We start from the raw sequence: 19,600 nt of genomic DNA on the forward strand, positions 1-19,600 counted from the left end.
TACCACGAAGAAAGGCTGCAGCGTATTGTAATTAAAACTTTAAAAAAAATGGGTTAGGGCGAGGGTTTCAAAAAAAAAAAAATGCTTGAAGTATTTATAATATGTGCAAGTGGCAATATATATTTACAATTTTGTGATTTCTCTTAAGTTTGATCACTGGTTGGAATAAATACAACGCTCTCTGTATGAATGCTCAGGTTTGGACAAACAGTGGTCATGTGATAAAGAATGTAATCTAAAAATAAATGGAAAGTATGTATTACAACAACATGCCCAGGGATAAAGAGCGGTCTCAATGGAGAGAAAACCTCATTTTTATCATCAATCCTGCCAAACCGACAGACACAGATGAGTCTAGAACAGACAGCAGTTCAAAGCAAAGACTTCATGGAAACAACAAAAGCTACGATGAGTTTGGCAGTAACAAAAACACATGCAACTATGCTTATTTTGAGGTACCTACAGTGCAATACTGCGCTCAGTGATGTCTTGTGGAAATGGCTTATTGATCAGTGGTGGTGATCTGACTGAGGAACAGCGCTGTGCAATGTGGTGTAAACTCCATAACCATAATCCCTGCTTTCTCAGAGCTTGACATATTTCCTCAGGTGAGAAATATTGAGTGATCCAAAGAGATTTTAGTCCTACAAATATCTCTGGTGCTGCTAGATAAGAGGGCCACTGCACAACACCGTCTGTAAAACAAGACAGTAAAAATGTCTGCAGGTGGTATTGCACCAGGGAGTGAAATATCGGCTTTGTTCGATGTTCAGCCCGGGCATGTGCTCTGGCTGCGAGGTGTTTTCCAGCGCTCAGCACACAAGTGTTATATTCAAATCAACATTAAGCTCCAACCAGAACATCAAAGAGCACAAGTGGACAGTTTCAAGTTGTTTTTCCAATCCGGTGTGGCAAATTGGACCTACTATCGGGCCACTTCCTCCATCCACGTTTCTCCCCCCCAAAAAAATAAAAATAAAAATTTAAAAATAAAATTTTACATGGATCCCCAGCTTCCAGTGCTTGAAATTGCTTTCAGCACCATGCCTAATCACTGAAAAAGAGGATGATCCAACTGAGCGTCTGTGGTTCGTGTGGGAGAGGGAAATTTGGATCAACTTTGCACTGCAGCTGTGTTGGTTAATCTACTAAACATCAAAGCGGAGCAAGGGGAGGGTGGTAGTGCAAGGGGGGGAATTTATCGCGTGGGCTTGATTGGAAATCCAGCGGGGAGACTCTGGTCCCCCCTGTAATCGTCTGTAATCTCCTGTAGGTTGTATGTGGCCTTAGAGGAGCCGAGAAGCAGCCTATTACCCATCTCCTGTTGATGGGAGGCCCTGATAGCGCGCTGCTGGAGGACGGCAGGAAATGAGGAAGCGGAGAGGGAACGGTGCAGCAACGGACGCAGAGAGAAAAGAGAGTAATCGGTCCTTTACAGGCACAAATATAAGGCAACATCTAAGTACTGCCAAGTCGAGGCTTAGGGGAAAGTTGGCCTTTGTTGTTAATGAATTGATCATAACTTCCACAACCAAAAAAAGATCAATACCAACTTGTCAGTTGCTTCGAAGAGATCTTTCCCCTCCTGGAGCTCTCCACGCGCGTTCGAGTCACTGCATTATCGGCGGTTCATCCCTGTCAGTGTATTGATCAACAGGCAACTTGAGCAAAGTAAAGAGATTAACTTACCCTTCTGGACTGGATCTCGTTCACGTACAAAGGCAGGAGAAACTCGCTGACTCCCTCCAGGTGAATCCCGTCCTGGTTCAGCTGGAGCTTTCCCATCCCGTCCTGAAACACAATCAAGACCGTCAGTGATCAGATGAAACCCTTCAATCGGGATCACAGCCTCTTAAAAAAGCGTGCAAAACTGACTCCTGCTGCCACTGAACTGCGCGAGGGCGGAGACGGAGCCCGCGTCTCGCCGAGACGGGCCGGCGGACAGGCGGCGGAGAGGCGGCGGCGATGAATGACAGGGAAGAAGTAACGACATGACACGGAGGTGACAGAGCCTCAGACACTCAGCGGTGTCAGACTGACGGGCTGCAGGCGGTGGGAGGAAAACCGAGCAGCAGCCGGCTAATGTGGCAGCTGCAGGTCTCAATGTAGATTCATGATGAAGGTTCATGGAAATGACAAAGGAATTAATCAGATTTATTGCTCGGCGATGTGCATGACGCGGCTCAGTGTTGGTGTGAACATTATCATAATGGATATTATTGGTGGGTGTGATATAATAGCAGACGTCGGAGCGGCATTGTTTTCAGGGTGATTTACCGCGAGATAAATCAGCAGGAGACTAAATGTTTTATCGCATAATGGTGAACGCAGAGCCACGTTGAAAACTGTTTGAATACATAATATGGAGACTCTACTGTATAGACAGAGGCCACTTCAATACTTACATCTCCGCCACCGCAATTTAATCTAACACTTTGTGGATTCATTTTTTTTTTCAGTTTTACTGATAGGCTGGGTGCTGCAGCAGAACATTGAAACAATCTTTTCAAACTTTTACATTATTATATGACTGAAAAAAACTGATGAAAAGAAGTAGGAAAAGAATGAAGATTACTAACGTATGTGCTAAAATGATAAAGAGTAAAAGGCTTTAAATAAATCACTTTTTGCGTCGTAAATCTAAAAAATCTGAACGTTTCACTGTCTGAATTAAGGAGACGACCACAAATGTTCCATTGTTTTAACTTTTCTAAACGCACCAATGAGCAAGACTTAGTTGATTTTCATAGATTTGAACGCAAACCAACAGTGGCCAGTGATTATTAAGAGTGGGTCTTTTAATACATGCAATAAAAGACTGCAATATGGTTCTGGAATAATATCACAATATCTTAACCAGGGCAGCACCATATAAGGTAAATATACTACAGTTACTTTTTAATGTTTTGACATTTATTTATTATTTAATCTATTCAAACACTTAAATATTTGGTTTTATTGAATTTGCCTGATCAGCAGGTACGGAATATTTTGCGCAGTACTTTCTCTTGTTAAATGAATATTTCTCCCATCATCTAATGCGAAAACTAACATCTCTTTTCCTGACTGAATGCAGCTGTTTGAGAGGAATCTCTGCTCATATTGCACACATATCCCATCAATGGCTGACAATAATGTGTATTTTGTCATTGTAATGTCAGTTTGTGTGTATGCTTCTCCCTGTAGAGCATCATGCACTGATAACAATTTAAGATATTTGAGGAAGATATGTGTATGCATTACCTAAAATGTGTTATCCCTTCGTGAATTGGGTTTATCCACGAGGTTCAGCTCTATCTTTGTCCATTTTAAGTAAATGGCATCAGTTTTGTAGACCTACACCTCAAACAGTCCTTCAATACCCTTGAAATAGATGCAAAAGGGAAACAGTTGATCCTGCTGCTGCGCTACTAAATGTGTTACTCACACTATGCTAAATTAAACCATAAACAACAGTGACTCTAAGCAGAGGGTGTCTTTTTCAATTTGGCTCTGACACAGTGAGGAAAAAGTATAATAAATGAAAAAGGCCAAATTCATTCACAGTCTGTCAATTCTGTGGAGCTTCTTTTAGCTATGCTTGCTGCTGTGCAGTTAAACATGTAATTTATGTCAATCCCATAATCCATAGCAGTATGCATAACAAAAAAAACTGTTGTATCAACAAATACCAATTTTGCATTACCCAAAAAGGATGTGGTTTTTTTTTTTTTTTTACCCATTATACAAATGTCACCAGCGGGGGAAGCACAGAGAGGCTGCATGCCGGGTCGTACCTCCTCCGACTCGGTTCTTGGAAAGTTTGAATGCTCTCCCTGTGTGTGGTGAAGGCCTCCAGTAAAAAACGATTTATTTTGTTAATCTATAAATGATGTTGAATTGTTAGTTGAAGTTTATCAAATTTGTAATAAAGTGAGTTAATTTGTCAGAATGCTGCTGTAATATTCAGCTAAAAGCAAAACAAAGTTCTGGAAATACAGAAACTCTCATTAAAACTCAACCTAAAATACACAGTGTGTTCTTGTTGAGCCACATGACACATCAAGATCATCCTTGGTTCAAGTCCAGCTTTCTCTTGCGGTGTTTGGGAGGTCAGTGAAAGGAATTTGACCAAATTTGAATATAAATAAAAAAAAAGCTCAATGATTCTACAGATCAATGTTAGACTTCACACGACACATTTATTCAGGACCTGATTTTGACTGAAGGTAATTTCGCAGGAATCAGACAAGGCCACGCTTCCCTACCCCGCAACGAGCAAAGCCGAGAGTGAGGGCAGCTTTGTGAGGATGGGCATGAACGGGTGGTCCCCTGAGAGACGTGCTGAGAGAGTTCCACACTGCCAGAAGCCCAAACGGAGAGTGAATCATGGAGGCGGAGCGCGGTGGGGAGATTGTAAATAAAAGTTAGGACTGACAGACAGGAGCACAAAGTCGGACGGGCGGAGGAGGTGGGCGTGGTGGCCGGGGGCGACCAGACGTTTACTGTGCCCGGGGTGGAAATGATGAAGTGGGCGTGAGGAGTTCAGTACACCCTGCAATCAGTCAGATAGGTAAGTGGGAGGTAAAGAGCAAAAGAATGAAGGAGGGTGTTACAAGCAGCCAGATGTGACGTGGACGAGGCCCCGAGCGCCGGAGAAAGAAAGGAAAAGGCTCCCAGAGGTGGAAGCATGTCGGGTTGGAAACAAGTGTAGAGACAAAGACAAACACCGCGCAAGATGTTTCATGGTCTTCAATCTGTCTCGTCACTGCAGCACTTTACAAACCACCGGGGAACATTTTGACCCAGTAAAGGGTGAAATGTGAGAGATCAAGTTATTATTGACCGATTTTAATACTTTCCATCACACTGTCAAAGTGGTGGGCTCTCTTTAAAAAATTTAATCTTTGTCAGGACAATATTGAACTCCGTGTAATCTAGTAATTCTTGGAAAACGAGATCCCTCGGTTACTTTTTAACAGTTGTGATTTATTCTGAGGAGAATGAAAAGAAGGGCCTTTTTTAAAATGCATTACACTGTTTGCTGTATCTAAAAACAAAAACAAAAATAGGGAATAAATATGTATAACACACCCCAAATCCAGGTCAGGGGTGGGCATTTTGCCAGAGGCCACATGAAAGATTAGCACCGCTGTCGCTGGGGTTTTTCTGCTGAACATTTGAGCAGGAAGTTAAAGGGCAGAAAAGCACATTCCCATCGAATACAGAGGGAAAGGTGAACTTTTTGTAACGCTTCACAATAAAGCCTCGGTGTCATGGAGTGTTTGAGTCTGTAATGTGTGCAAAAAAAAAAAACAACCCTGAATCAGACGAGCAATTTTATCCTTCTGGTCACGTCATTGTTAGTTTTTGGTTGTTTACACAGGTTTGTTGGATTTTCTACATTTTACTCCGGGACATAAAAATACTTACTGAGGTGCAGCTCGATGAGCTATCAGAGTTGTCGGGGGCAACCATTGTCAGGAAAACATTCTGCTGTATTAGAAATCAAACTCATAGATTTATCCGCTTATGGTAATTTTGCTGTCGCATAAAAAAGCTTTTCTAGAAGACAGTTAGAGTGAATCATCTCGTGAATGCAGGATTTCACAAAACTGGTGAACAAGAATACAAACGATTCATTTGTCCAAGTAGTGAAACTGAGGTTTCTGAAATTAGTTGGTGAACATTTAATTAAATTCAATTAAATTTTATTTTAATAGGGCCAAATACAACACGGTCATTTCAAGGCACTTTTAGAGAAAAAGAACCTCAACGATTCCACATGAGCAAGCCTAAGTGACAGTGTGTGTGTGTGTGTGTGGGGGGGGGGGGGGGGGGGGGATAATACTCCCGTTTAATAGGAGGAAACCCGCGGAGCCAGGCTCAGAAGTGGAGGCTTTCTGCTGTTCTGGTTGGGGTTAGGGGATAGAAAGAGAGAAACAGTTTGTAACTGCACCCAAATCCTTGGTGGATAGAACGACTTCAAATCCACTCCAACGTGTGGATGTGCGTGACAGGAAACTACAGAGCCGCACTCAAACAACCTGATTTCAACAGTTTTCAGGGAAACATTTAAAAACAATGCCGGGCAAACTGCTTACAAAACCTCACAAATGCACTGATGAGGCAAGGTGCAGCCTGTTTTCTCGGGGAGCCCGCTCAGGCCTGTGAGATTGGGAGCAGCGAAGTGCATTTTCTGAGGCAACACCAGCAGCACTGATAAGGTCTTTTTACTCACGACACAGATAGATGGGAGGCGAAAGACTAGAAGAGCAATAGCAATTGTCAAGAGATGCTCCCGTCGAGGGGAGAGGAAGCTGCCGCTGCGAGTTTGTTGGTGACAAAATGGTAAATTGGGTGCATTGTCCCCGCAAATGTCAAAAGCAGCTCACAGCATCCGCCTGTTTGGTTTCTGTTCGAGACCGGATTGTCCTGTATTAGGGATGGAATCGAGACAATGTGGGGCTCAAAGCGCGAGGGACGTCACCTTGATGACATATTAAATCTTCTAAAAATGAATACTGTCTTTCCACTTTGGTTTTGAAACCTATTGTAAATGTAAATATTGGACGTTCTCACCTTGGGGATCAGAAACCATTAAAGAAGTGAGGCTTCAACATCAATATTGTTATTACTGAGCCGATAATGAGACATAATTAAATCGCCCGGCTCGGCTTATCTGACTAAAATTGAGTTCTTAGGATTGTTGGGTTTTCTCTTTATATTCTGTTTAACTTCAATAAGATGTCTATGTTGTAATTAGAGCTATATAAATAAACGTGAACTGAAAGAAATCAAACTGCTTTTCATACATTACTATTTTGACATTTTATAAACATTTAATGAGGAAAAAAACAAACAAGAAACTGACTGATAAGAAACAATTATTTGAATCCAGTTTTGCAGAAATGGTAAAGTTTGACAGCGTACAGCCCAAAATAAACAGCTGCAGATACTTATTAATAAATATGCTGGAGATGATTATGTAAATCATCTCAAAAGTTAAATTTTGTGCTCCAGTGATTGTACGCCTGCTTGAAGGCATCTTTGAGCAGATGACATTATATTGACTTTGAGGTGAATAGTGAACAACCCCTGCAGCAGAAACTAATAAAAATAGAGTGATCCGTGCAATGTTTCCCACACAGCGACCCAATGCACAGCCCTGAAACTGTACAATATAGTTATTTTTGTAGGAATAACACAGTGAAAACCTCCACAGTGGACTGAGTCTGGATCAATAAGTGGTAACCAGCAGTCAAACACAATGTGCTAAAATTAGAACAAGTACAATCTTGTGTGTTAATAATCATTCACAGTGCAGGTGAAAGGAAAAAATCCAACTAAACCCTTCATCTATTGACTGGCCGCGCCTCCAATGGCAGAAATAACCTCAAACAAGCACTTCTGGTTACTTCTAATCAGGGCTGTGAAGCTTCAAAGATGATTTCTGCTCAGTACTTCCTGTAAAAACTGATTGAAGTCATTATTTTCCGGAATAAGTGGATCTCTTGGAGTGGCCCTGACTCAGTTTGTGGAGTGGGTCATCTTCCAATCCAAAGGTTAGTGGTTTGATCCCTCATCTTGCCCTCATCTTGTGTCCTTTAGCTAGACGCTGAATCCCAAAACGCCCGAAGTGTGAGCACATTGCATAAAAACTGTCAATACCGTTGTGTATGAATGATGACTGACCAGTGTGAAGCCCATTGAGACCTCTACAGCAGTATGAGACACCATAAAGTACATTTTTTTGAGTCATTGCACAGCATGTCTGTCTGAGACTTTCTCTAATTGGACCACTCTAAAAGTTGTTGCGCTGGTTGTCTGAAGTAATTCTGGTGCAGATTGTTTAAGAGGAGGTTAATTTCAGAGGTCATTGTCCTGCCGTATGACCAAATAACTTGAGTTTAAGCTGATGTACAGAACGAAATCATGGACAGGAGAATTACATTGAACAAAGAGGAGAGTGTTGGCATGCTCTCATAACGTGTGTCACTCGTGCTATTTTAGCAAATTGTGATTGAACAGATCTAAATTTGTACTTTCTAGTTTGCATACTTCCAAAGACTGGTTGGTGTCCCTCGCATAGGTTAATAGGGTTGTTGTGGAAGAATAGTTTTACAAACAAATCTCTTGCAAAGTGGAGTAAAACTGAGCAAAAAGGACATATAATTCACCATTTTTCTTCAAATACTTTTCTAATGAGGCTTTGGCCTGCCTTAAAGATTGTTGATAAATCATCCAGTGATAAAATACATGATGTTATTCACAACAACAACAACAAAATTAATACATTACACCTATCATTGTTTATGTGCTTGAATAAAGAAAACAACCTTTTTTTTATTACATAATTTAGTTAAACGCATCAATTAGGTGCTGATAAAAGGAGAAAGGGGTTTATTTTAGAAGAAAATTGCCTGATGAACAGTTATAACTATTCAACAATCGTACACGCTGTACCGTTATTATCTCTTGAGGTCATAAAATTCCAAGTAACGTCCCCATCGGAAACTGTTGAATCGCATGACCTTTTGTTGCGATCACAAGGATTTCGTTGTTGTATTTATTTACTTGGCAGTCGTTTTTGACCTAACAGGCTGTGCTCATAATGACAATAAAAGTCCATCGTCTCCATGCATGCTGGGGGGGGTGGGGGGTTCAGTAATGACGACGATCACACAAACTTTCTGGCCGCTGTAATGCGACGTTACGAGCCGTACTCACCACAGAAAAATTCATGACCTTTATGATCCAGACGGTGAGGGCCAGGTTAACGATCATGGTGACCAGGAGCAGCAGCAGGAAGAAATAGAGGCATCTCTTCCTCCAGCCGTACAGCCCCACGGGGTAGGTGGCGCCGCAGCCGGGCCGCTGGAGGTGAAGGGACCGGGATGCGAGGATAAACTGCTCCTGGGTAATCTGGAAAACAAACACCCACAACAACCTTTATGTTAGCTGGCTGTCAAGGATGTATTCTCTCCACACAGAGGCAATCACATATTGTAAGTGGTTATTACCTTGCAAGCACCAATAAAATGACTCCAGGCTGAGGTATAGCGTTGTTATTTTACTTTTCTTTTTTCTGTGGAAGTCAGAACTCAACAGCAAAAGGTGAAAATGGAATGTGAATGTATAGAATATCCTAATAAAGTGACAGTAAATATATATTTAATTAGCAATGAACCATAAACTGACATAGATACATTGTAAATAATACAAATCTATTCATTTTAATGTTTTTTTTATTTATTTTTTTACTTGTTTACAGCTGTTGTGGCGACGTACCGAAAACAGCAATTTAGAAATTGAACCAGCAGCAGGGCAATCAATCACCCTGCGTGCATAAAAGACAAGGTCATTTAGATGACTTTATTTTATTAGAGGAGAAACCAAATGAGAGTGACTCATTCTTAAAAAAAGGTGCTGCATTTCATTCCGCTGCGAGAAAGAGGGATCATCTGTCGCGATTCATCGATTACAAGTTAGCGATCAGTTGTGGGGATAAACTGGCCCCAAAGTAGAAAAAATAAAAACTAAAAGGCTCTTAAACCACAGGCACTTCTTTAACTCAATGAACAGAAATCTGCAGCCAAAATCTGGATATTAATGACCTAATCACAGTCATTAATCTAAGGTGCAGCGCAGGAAACAAGATGTTTGACATTTTTTTGCTTGCATTTATATTCTCCACGGTGAAAAGCCATTTGTATTCCTTTGATAACATGCCACGGCTCTTTTTCCGATGCTAATTACTTGTTGACATTTTCTCAAACTCAATCTCGGCACTGGAAAGAAAAGAAAGTCTGCCTGAGTGACAGCTTCCTGCGGCTGACCTGTTTAGCGCTCCCGTCGGGTTGAGATGCTCAGATTGTTGCTGCCCATCAACTATTTTTTTTTTCTTCTTCTTTTTTTTTTTTCCGGGAAAATATTTTCACAGGCGCCTCTCTGGCTTTATGGAGCGACGCACAGCTCACAATGTGAAGCAGACAGAGGCCTGTTGCCACAGGCAGTCAGTCAGTCCCCGACTCAGGTGAAGGACATCTCTAAAGCAGTCCTGGTCCTGAAGGACCCGTGGTCTGCTTGCTTCAGACGCGCCCCCCCCCCCCACCCCCCCCTTCCTGCTCACTCAAATGAATGGGAAATTATATTCAGGAGCTTATTCGACTTACACGGCAACATTTGTGCGTCCATCTCGCCATCCATCTTTTACTCCACTTCATGCAGTCCCACCCACATTCACACCTTTAGGGTCAAGTTTCTGGATTGTGAGGAAGACACCAGAGTGTCTGGAGAAAGTCCACACATGCACAGGGAGAACATGTAAACTCCACACAGAAGAGCCAGGCCGAGTCGCATCCTTCTTGCTGCGAAGCAACAGTGTGCAGCCAGTATCTAAATGCATCAAAATCTGAGCGAGTCCTCTCTAATGTGGAAGTGGTCTTGGCTCATAGCGTCTGTGCAGAGTTTGCATGTTTTCCCCGGACACTCTAGTTTCCTCCCAACGACTAACTCTCAGGTTTCCTGCTACATGAACGGGCTGCAGTCAATAAATTCTCTCTCTCTCTCTTTCTCTCTCTATTTTTGTTTCCACTTAGAACGGTTCCTAATTGGGCAATATGACCTTAATCGAGTGTTCACACTTGTTGATTTTGGTTCAATTGGAATGAACTCTGGTGTAATTGCTTTGTTGGACCGATCCATTTGTTGAAATGCTGTCATCCTTTGTCTGCACCAGCGCCTTTGATTTAACTGTGAATGCATCACGCACCAAAGAGAAAGAAAAAGAGTGAGATGTGTTTACTGGTGTGCAGGAAGTAAGAAGTTTTTTTTTTGTTTTTTTTCAGTTTAAAAACACAAAGTAAGCTCTCAGTAGGTAATAATATCAGCACAATAGTCCTACAAATGCATTTAGCCACATCGAAAGCATTGTGGCGGCGAGGAAAGAAACAACGTTGGAGACATGTCACAACAGACATCAAGCGTGCTTTTTCTTTACATCTCTTATTCTGATGTGTAAACTGCCCTCAACTCTGAATAAATCAATCAAAGTAAATGAATTAAAGAGCAAATGAGTTCACTTTAATACCATAAATATTGCAGGGACTTGGTGGTCTGATTGCCTTTTTGGTTTTAAGAGGCGAAATCCTCCATGTGTATACATGATTGGTTTTTTTTTACATTCAAAAATAATTGAGATTTCCTTTGTGAAAATGTGGACAGGTGGTGGAAGGGAGGATAACATCTGATAGTAAGATTAAACATCTCACTATGTTCAACAAAATCGGAGACTTTTGAAAGGGCTGAAAAGCAGCACCTCTTGGCCACTAGGTGGCAGTGATTTAATCCATCCAATCCAATTCTACAAGAAATTGTAGAGTGGTAGCACGCCAATGACCTAGAATAATTGGCTCGGTTGCTGGGTTCGTCCAACTGTCTTCTCTAAAGCTTAAATGTGATTTTTTTTATTTCTTGTTTTGGTCATCCGAGATGATAAACAGATGCCGTTGGCTTATTATCAACAGTAAACATCATGAGGTCAGGTAAAATCATTTTATTCTGTTTTCCCACTGCGGCCCCAGCCTTAAACGGTGCTACTTTAACATTACATGCAGAAGTTTATATTATGGACAAATTGCTGGTTGGTTTTCTTACAGTCGACATGAGTCAAAACGGATTATAAAACAAAGGATCAATTTCGTGCCAGGGAAATGTTTTCCACTCTGCTCGAGTGTGTGTGTGTGTGCCTGCCAGCCATGAAGAAGCCGCTACATGGGCCCTCTGATACGAGATCAGAGAAAATGATGTCTGTCAAGTGCGGTTGTCGAGGCGCGAGAAGGCGGTTGCTGTTCTCCAGCAGATCGTGACCGCTGGCTGACAGTGTGAAAACTCCCCATCTCGGGATGTGAGGCTGGCTGAGCTCTGAACTGTTCCGCTCCGCTCTGGCGGGGATGAATCCACACCAAGTGGGCCATCCTCCTCTCTCGCATACGTATGAATAAAAGGAATAAGCCTCTGCTCGCGCGCCAAGCACAGATAAAATATCCAGCAGAGGCAGAGCGTGTTTCATGATGTCCAATTATGTCAACCGGTTATTTGAAGTTCCCCGTATACTCGTGCCACAGGAAGTAATGCCGCATTGACTTTACTAGTATAAAACACTTTAATTGTGACACTCACAGCTATAATTGACACACCTGTGCACAGCGTTCTCCAGATGAGCCCTACATGACATGTAACGCACGCATAACTCCAGCCATGCCCTGTATGATTTATTCACACTTTGCATACCATTAGCATAAAACACTGATGGCAGGCATCATTACGGTATGTGTTTTTTTTTTTTTTTTTAAGCTCCTGACAGGCTCTCATTATTCCTGACAGAGTAAGAGGCGACTATTTACACGCGGCAAAATGAAGACTTTCTCCCGGATCTAAATTAACCGACTGAGTTTTAAGTATCGCAAAAGCACAAACTGTATCCTGTAGTTCCCTCGGCTTATCAGCGCCACACAACGTCTGCTTTAACAGTCAGTACACACAATCGCAGCCTGTGAAGGCGTTGTGTTGTTGCAACAAATCAATATCTCTTACAAGGGCGAGTAGGTGATGAATTTTAGTCATTATGAAACCGCCACAGAGACGCCAAAGTTGTTTTTGTGTAACTGCGTCGCAGTGTATCAGGTGTGCTGTTGTTGTCAGACTGGAATAAAGACGTAACCTTCAGACTATCCATGAATTCATGGAAACGCAGCCATTGTCTGATATTTATCACACGCAAAAGTCTTCGTTCTCCAGATGCAGCTCATGATTGTTTCGTTGAAGAATAAAGTCACATCTCGGCTCAAGGAGACAAGACTCATTCAGATGGTCCAGAGGAAGCAGACACTTTTTAACAATGGAGTCTTAAAGATAGAACAATTGCTAATTCTCACAGGAAAAATCACCAGTAGAGGTTTTTCCTAACAGCGATGGTCAAACGAGCCGCTAAGAACTGATTGAATTGGTTCTTTGAGATTTAAAGTGGTGGGAAAACATCATAGATGACAAGACATTATTATTCAAAATGTCACAATGAGGGATAAGTCATTCAAATCCGGGAGGCCGGGGGATGCCTCTTCTCAACTGATGTTTTCATTTGTGAAATGAAATCATGATAAAAAAATCATTAGGTGAGGGATAAAACAATCGTTTTATTACAAATGCGTTGTTTGATCTGAATTTGATCGATACTCGGTCTACCATTACTATACAATGAAAACCAACCGTAATTAAGTTGTTATCATCAACGGATGTCAGTTATTTTTTTAAAATACAATGTTTCTATGGCGCTGTAGATGTCCTAAGTTAACTATTACCATTACTGACTTAATGGACGTAAATTGGGCAATAACTGATCAAACTGCTAAGCCAAAGCAGTGATGGTGATGGTGATGATGATGATGATGATGATGACGACGACACGGGGTGGAAGAGGCTTCCACCAGCTTACATCCGCTGTAACGACTTCTTTAAACGACTGCTCCTCTGGATGAACAGTTCAGGTCACCGGTGCCAGCGGTGGCAGATGTCTCACAAATAGACGTTGCGCCGTAGCAGCAGATACAAATGACCCGCATCGCCGTCCTGGAAATGTCAGCAATTCCAATTTAACCGGTGTTACAGCTGAGGGACAAAGACATGATGAGACAGGCAGCGCGGCGCCACACAAACCCTCCTACCAGCCACAACTTTTGACGACTTAAGCGCAACTTCCAGTGAAAACATGAACTTGAGCTCTTACTGCACACTCAAGATAAATGACACTCGCCGCACGTTCCTGGAGTCTCGGAGGCATTTTGAACTTATGTAAACAGACATAACCAAGAAAAAAAACAAAAAAAAAAACTATTTAAAGCCAATCTTTTAGCCTACAGCCATGGTCCTGCTGGACAAATTCAGTCTATTTTCAATCCACTGTTGCTAAGGGAAACATCAGCACTTGTAATTTCTATGGCAACCCACTGTTCCCATCGCGAGCGGATCCTGTGATTTCTTTGCAAGAGTTTTAATGCATATATTACCCTGGTGGAGTCATGCCTCCTAAAGCTCGGTTATTCACAAAGCAAATGGAGGAGTGCATGGCGCCCGGCGTTTTTTTTGTCAATCCGTCATTTCAGCATGCTGGTCACAGCGGACGCTCACAAGCACGCCGGACCGCACTGATGGAAATGTCCGACTGCAGCAGGTGTGAGAAACTACTTTGACTTTTACAAAACACTGATTACATGGTAAACTGGCAGGCGTGCTGAATCTCACCTGTCCCCCCCACTTCAGGAACTGGGACAGTTTTGCAGTATTAAAAGGCGACAAAGACTCTGAGAGTTTGCGTTTGGCATTTTAGCTGCGACAAGCAACACAGGTGATGATTTTGCACTTTTACAAGGATGATCCTGATAGAAATGAAAGCGTGGCGCATCTATCAACTAAAGGTCACTGCATCAACAGGCACCTGCAGCTCGTCGTTGATTAAAACAATGTTCTCTGCGGCCGATAAGGCTGAGGCATAAAGGTTCCAAAAACACTTTTTGAACTTCACATTTTTTTAATGAACTGTCACACTTCAGTGTAATTAAACTGAACATTGCCACAAGCAGCACTGATCATTAAAAACTGGATTTTTTTAGCACAGAATCAGAACACATACACCGGTGCCGTTAAACATATACCATAGCTGCGTTTTTTGTATTTATTGAGTCCCATTTCTCAAGCTCATTAGTTCTCAACCTCAGAAAGATGTGAACGTTTACAATAGAATATATTTTAGCCTCCTCGTATGTATGTAATGTGTTGCATTTAAAAGCAATATCCACAAATGTTTGCTTCAATTCTCAGGAGGATTCATTCTAATAATATGAGGTTCCACAGCAGCATCCAGAAATGAACTCTTAAAGTGTCGTGATTATATCTAAGATGAGACTGACGTTAAAATAACACAAATGAGTCAGGATGCACTTGCACGATTCTTTCTCACTGTGCTACTCCACTTTTTTTCACTTCCGCCACCAAACTCAACTTGTGTTGACTCAGTTTCATGGTGTCTTACAAGACAAATGAACTTGGTTGCATTTTTTTATTATTATTTTTGAGTGCTCTACTAGTTTATCACTGTTGTCCTTGTTATCGAGTATGTGGAATTTTAAAATTAGACATTCTTTACGCTCCATGTGTTGCACTTTTCATAAAGATTTTGAAATGACTTCTTGGACTCGTTTGATAAGATATCAGTTCTACAACAATCCGATAATATTTTTTTTATTTTTTTTTAAATCCAAGTGCATCCTAGGGTGAAATGGACTTGGCTCACTTTTCCACTTAGTAGCTGGAGAACCGATGAAGCCTTCAGGATGTGAAGTAAAACGTCCTCGACAACATAAAGACAGTCCAGTTCCCTTCTGAAACACAGTCAGCCTGTTTTTGTGCAATGTTTAAACAAACTTTTTTTTAAATTTAGTTTACACGGAAGTTTTTTCACTGCTGATCGCGCGGTTCAAGCCGAGTTTTACTGAAACATCAAAACCACCGATACATGAATTACCGGCAGCAGTTACTTCTCCTGCAGAATCCATCCATCTGCTTAATCTGACTTGAAAAATTCCATTCAGTGTATCATTTGTCCGTTTTGCACTTTAAAACTTCATGTTGCTGACCACACTGGAGCCTCTGGCTGGTCATTTCTTCTCCCGCAGGCCGGCATTGTCTGTGTCCGAAGTCACTGAACTGAATCATCAGCATCGGTCAGTTTTTAAATGAAACTGTCAAAGAAAGTATGTACAATTGATTAAATGTGTTTGTAAACAGCATTTATTTGTCACTATAGTAAAACATTTTCAACTGTCAGTGGAATACATACACTTTCTTTGTTCAATATAGCAATGGAGAGGAAGCAAAGAGTTTAATCTCTTTATCTGCTGACAGATACAAATATTCCATTTTCACCTTCCAATAACAATAAGCCTAAAACTGTTTAGAAATGAATAAATCGGAGAGGGTTTCATGACCTCTGCAACATCATTTCAATCTGCTCCTCGTGTTTTAAATGTGTTTGCTCTGATATTTTAAGAACTAATTACGCCGCTCGAAAATGAAAGGCAATCTGCTCCTTATTGAGCTCAATGCATTTAGCTTAACCCGAATCTCTTGTTGATTAAAGCGCCAGTGTTTTTACCTCAAGTCTCAAAGGAAACAATGAGCTAAGCATTTATAATGTTTATGCAACAAACCAAATGAAGGCGTTTGCAATCGGAAGCATCTCACTAAGAAATCATCAGCGCAAACACCTCGAGGCCTTAAAATCTGAAGAAACCAGCTTGTGGAAAAAGAGTTTTTGTTCTCCCTCTCGGAATAATTGTTGGATTTCAAAATGTCCCCTCATCCTGAAAGCCTGAGTGTCTGCAATCTGCACTCAACGCGGCAGGTTCAGGCTGTTAAACAGAGCCGTTCCTGATGAAACCATCAGAATATGTTCCACAGCACTCAAGACAAATGTCAACAGATTATCACCAACAGATGGGCCTGAAATCTATTCAGATGGTTTACCATCCGCCGTGATGATTACAGGCAGGCTCTATTTTTAAAATTCAAACACCTACACAGCAACTTCCTCCTCTAAGTTACAAGAAGCCATGAAAGGAAGCCGCTGTCTCTATTCATCTTTGTATCTTCTACTGCATCAATCCTGTTTAACTTTATGCTGAGATTTGACTCTTGTCACTGTTCCGTATGCTTTTGGGCGGGGGAGAGGGCGGGGGAGAGGGCGGGGGGGGGTCCTTGGAGCTTCTGCTATACAGGCCTTGCAGCTAGATCCAACCAAAGCCAGCAATTACCCAGTGGCCCCTTCCCACTGCCAACACGCCTCATCTCCACCAATTAGCGGAGCGGCTGATATACCGCATGCTGCTTTGATCAAACAGTGACACGCGCTGCAGAGGCAGCAAAATACAGCTGAGGAGCTCCTAATGAAAGAAAATGAGATGTTATTAATGCTTGATAATGTTAATCAGCAAATCGGCGGGCACTCTCACTCAGCGGTGCCAGCGGAGTCCCGCAAGGCCGCCTCAGCTGGAGGTAAGAAAACATTTTGAGGAGCGCTAATGACTGTGAAGCCCGTGCTCATCCATCCTGCCTATGAGCGTCGCACAATCGCTGAGGCAGCAGCGGGGGAAAATAGATGGACACAATCAGCCCGACACGCAGCACTGAAGCACTTATTTACTGACGTTCCGTGGACTTTTCCTTTTGACAGAAAGTCCAATCAGGGAGACGGAGAAGCCTGTATACTGACTTGTCACCAGAAAAGTCAATTATATTGCTCAGCGTGCAACTCACCGCATCGATGTTACCATCTCACATTTTTTTGTTGATGTGACAGTCACGCGTGTGGGTGAAGGTGCTGCTGTCAATACTCATTCCACTTACACGTGAAATCCAATTTTTGTGGCTCCTTCATCTGAGGCGGCGCTACAATAACAGGAGAGTTTGTCGACGGCGTCGTCTTTTGCGGGCGCCATTGCCCTTTTCCCCGAAAGAATGGATAGACGGGGGGGGGGGGGGGGGGGGGGGGGGGTCTTCCTTCAAGGCAAAGCAACATGGCGACTCCGACATGAATCAATCGTCTAATACGCCTGGCGCCTCAAAAGGCCGCAGCTGTTCAATCAGAGCACAGGAAGCCAACACGAGTGAGCGTCACCAGTTGTTTGAAGATGGGGAACAGAGGAGTTGTTGCTGTTTCTGCGGGTTGTGGGGATTTTTACACTCCGAGTGGCAGAGAGACGGTGTGGGGCCCGAGGGTTGGAGTTCAAACAGGAAACCACTGTGGCTCTGACACTATGGCTCTCAGAACAGAGCTGCTGGAACGGTTGTCTCATTGGAGAACCACTTCAGTGTTTGACCTAAACAAAAATGCACGTTTGTCACTCAAGATGTGTCTTTTTAGTTGAAATATTGTACCATGAAACAAAACTGCAAACAGTAATTGAAACCTTTCAATGAACCGATGAAAACTAACAAAACCAACAAATAAATTGGTGCTCTCTTCTGGCTGGGCACTCAAATTCATATTTTATCCAAATTTAACAAATGAACTGTTCAGGTTATTTTTGTACTATTTCTTTTATATGATAGCCTTTGTTAAATTTTCTGTTACATTACAAAAAAAAACAAAAGGTTATTTTAGTTATTTATGTGTTAATAAATGCAGAGGACAAATTTAATTTTGCTGTGTGTCTATGTCACCTAATACCCGCCAGCCTTTTTTTTCTTTTTGAACACATCAACTAATCCCTGCTTGTTATATTTTCACCGGTTAAATGAACTCTCCACAGTCGACCTAAGTGACCCATCGAGCCGAAGTGAGCGGCTCATTATCTTGATGATTCCTCCACAGGACATTCATGCAGTCTTAAACCTGGCTTGTCTGTTTTATTACTATAAATCCTGTTTTTGACATGCTACAAATGACCCATGTGGCACAACCACAGTCAGGTGATGTTATCATGCATACAAGAAACGTAGCAGAAAGCACATGTCAAGTGTTGTTATGGAAATGATGTCGGATTAGAGCCTGGCCTGCGCTGTGCAGCTTCTAAACATGCAAGCTTCAGCATTTTGACGTACGCAGATTAAATAAACGCATAATCTTTTCTTAACTGTGCGTCAGATGAATGATTGCAATTGTGTTCTGGAGAAATCCCTCACATGTCTACCAGCACCAAAACCATGTGAGACACCCAGACTATAATACCCGAACCATCTTCAAAATCGCTTCATTCAACTCGGCGTCAGACGGCTGGAGCTGATCGCAGCAGACGGAGGGTGAAGGCAGGACACGCAATCACACACACACACAGTTTAAAGTCAGAAATTGACCTCAAACACTGTAAGAGGAAACCAGAGTAGGAATGCAAACTCCCCACAGCGGACACCAAAAAGCACCGTGAGCACGGTGCGTCATCCACAGAGACCACTATAGGACTTTCACATGTGCGTTTGACTGATTCAGCAAACATGATCGGTGTCCTCCACCCACCGCTGTGAGAAGTCTGGGGTTCAACGTCCAGCCCAAGGAAACTTTAGCACTGGTGGAGACGGGGAACGTGAACCTCCACTCCTGTAATTAGACGAAGCCCACCCACCCCATCACACCCTCAGTGTGCTCTCTCCGGCAGTTGGTTTTCCTCAGTGAGTCTTTTCCGATGCTTCATTGGCGCGGCGCGTGGGGTCGAAAACGCCAATTGTAGATTCTCCCTTCGATACTGTTGACTTTACAATCAATGCAGACTCCATCACTTCCAGAATGTGGTATTGAAAAGTGTCAACAACCGTGACAAACCCTTGGTTTTCACTTTTCATGGCTTTTATGCTCAAATATTTGCTACACGGAAGTGTGTAATGAAGCTTGCCGGTGTTTCAGAGTATGTAATAAAAATGGTTCTTAAATGTTTGACTGCGTGCACCACCTGAACAAAAACAACCAACTTGAGCATATAATAGCAACGTCTTATCCAATTAGCCATATTCAGTTTGCAAAGTAGACATTTACTCCTATAATGAGAGTTTTATTTTACTCATATTTGCCAGC

General features: G+C 42.2%; 1 protein-coding gene across 1 annotated transcript in view; it reads right to left on the bottom strand.

The window, feature by feature from the left end:
• LOC308123687 (zeta-sarcoglycan-like) overlaps positions 1 to 19,600 on the bottom strand; it is a 49,145-nt gene that overhangs the window by 27,195 nt on the left and 2,350 nt on the right. The window contains exons 2-3 of the mRNA XM_080486303.1: positions 8,710 to 8,904; positions 1,690 to 1,791 (exon numbers count right to left, since the gene is read on the bottom strand). Coding sequence (XP_080342429.1) covers positions 1,690 to 1,791; positions 8,710 to 8,904 — 297 coding nt within the window. The remainder of the gene's footprint in view (positions 1 to 1,689; positions 1,792 to 8,709; positions 8,905 to 19,600) is intronic.

The sequence above is a fragment of the Lipophrys pholis genome (assembly GCF_963383615.2).
Source record: "Lipophrys pholis genome assembly, chromosome: 18".
Lineage (NCBI taxonomy): Eukaryota > Metazoa > Chordata > Actinopteri > Blenniiformes > Blenniidae > Lipophrys > Lipophrys pholis.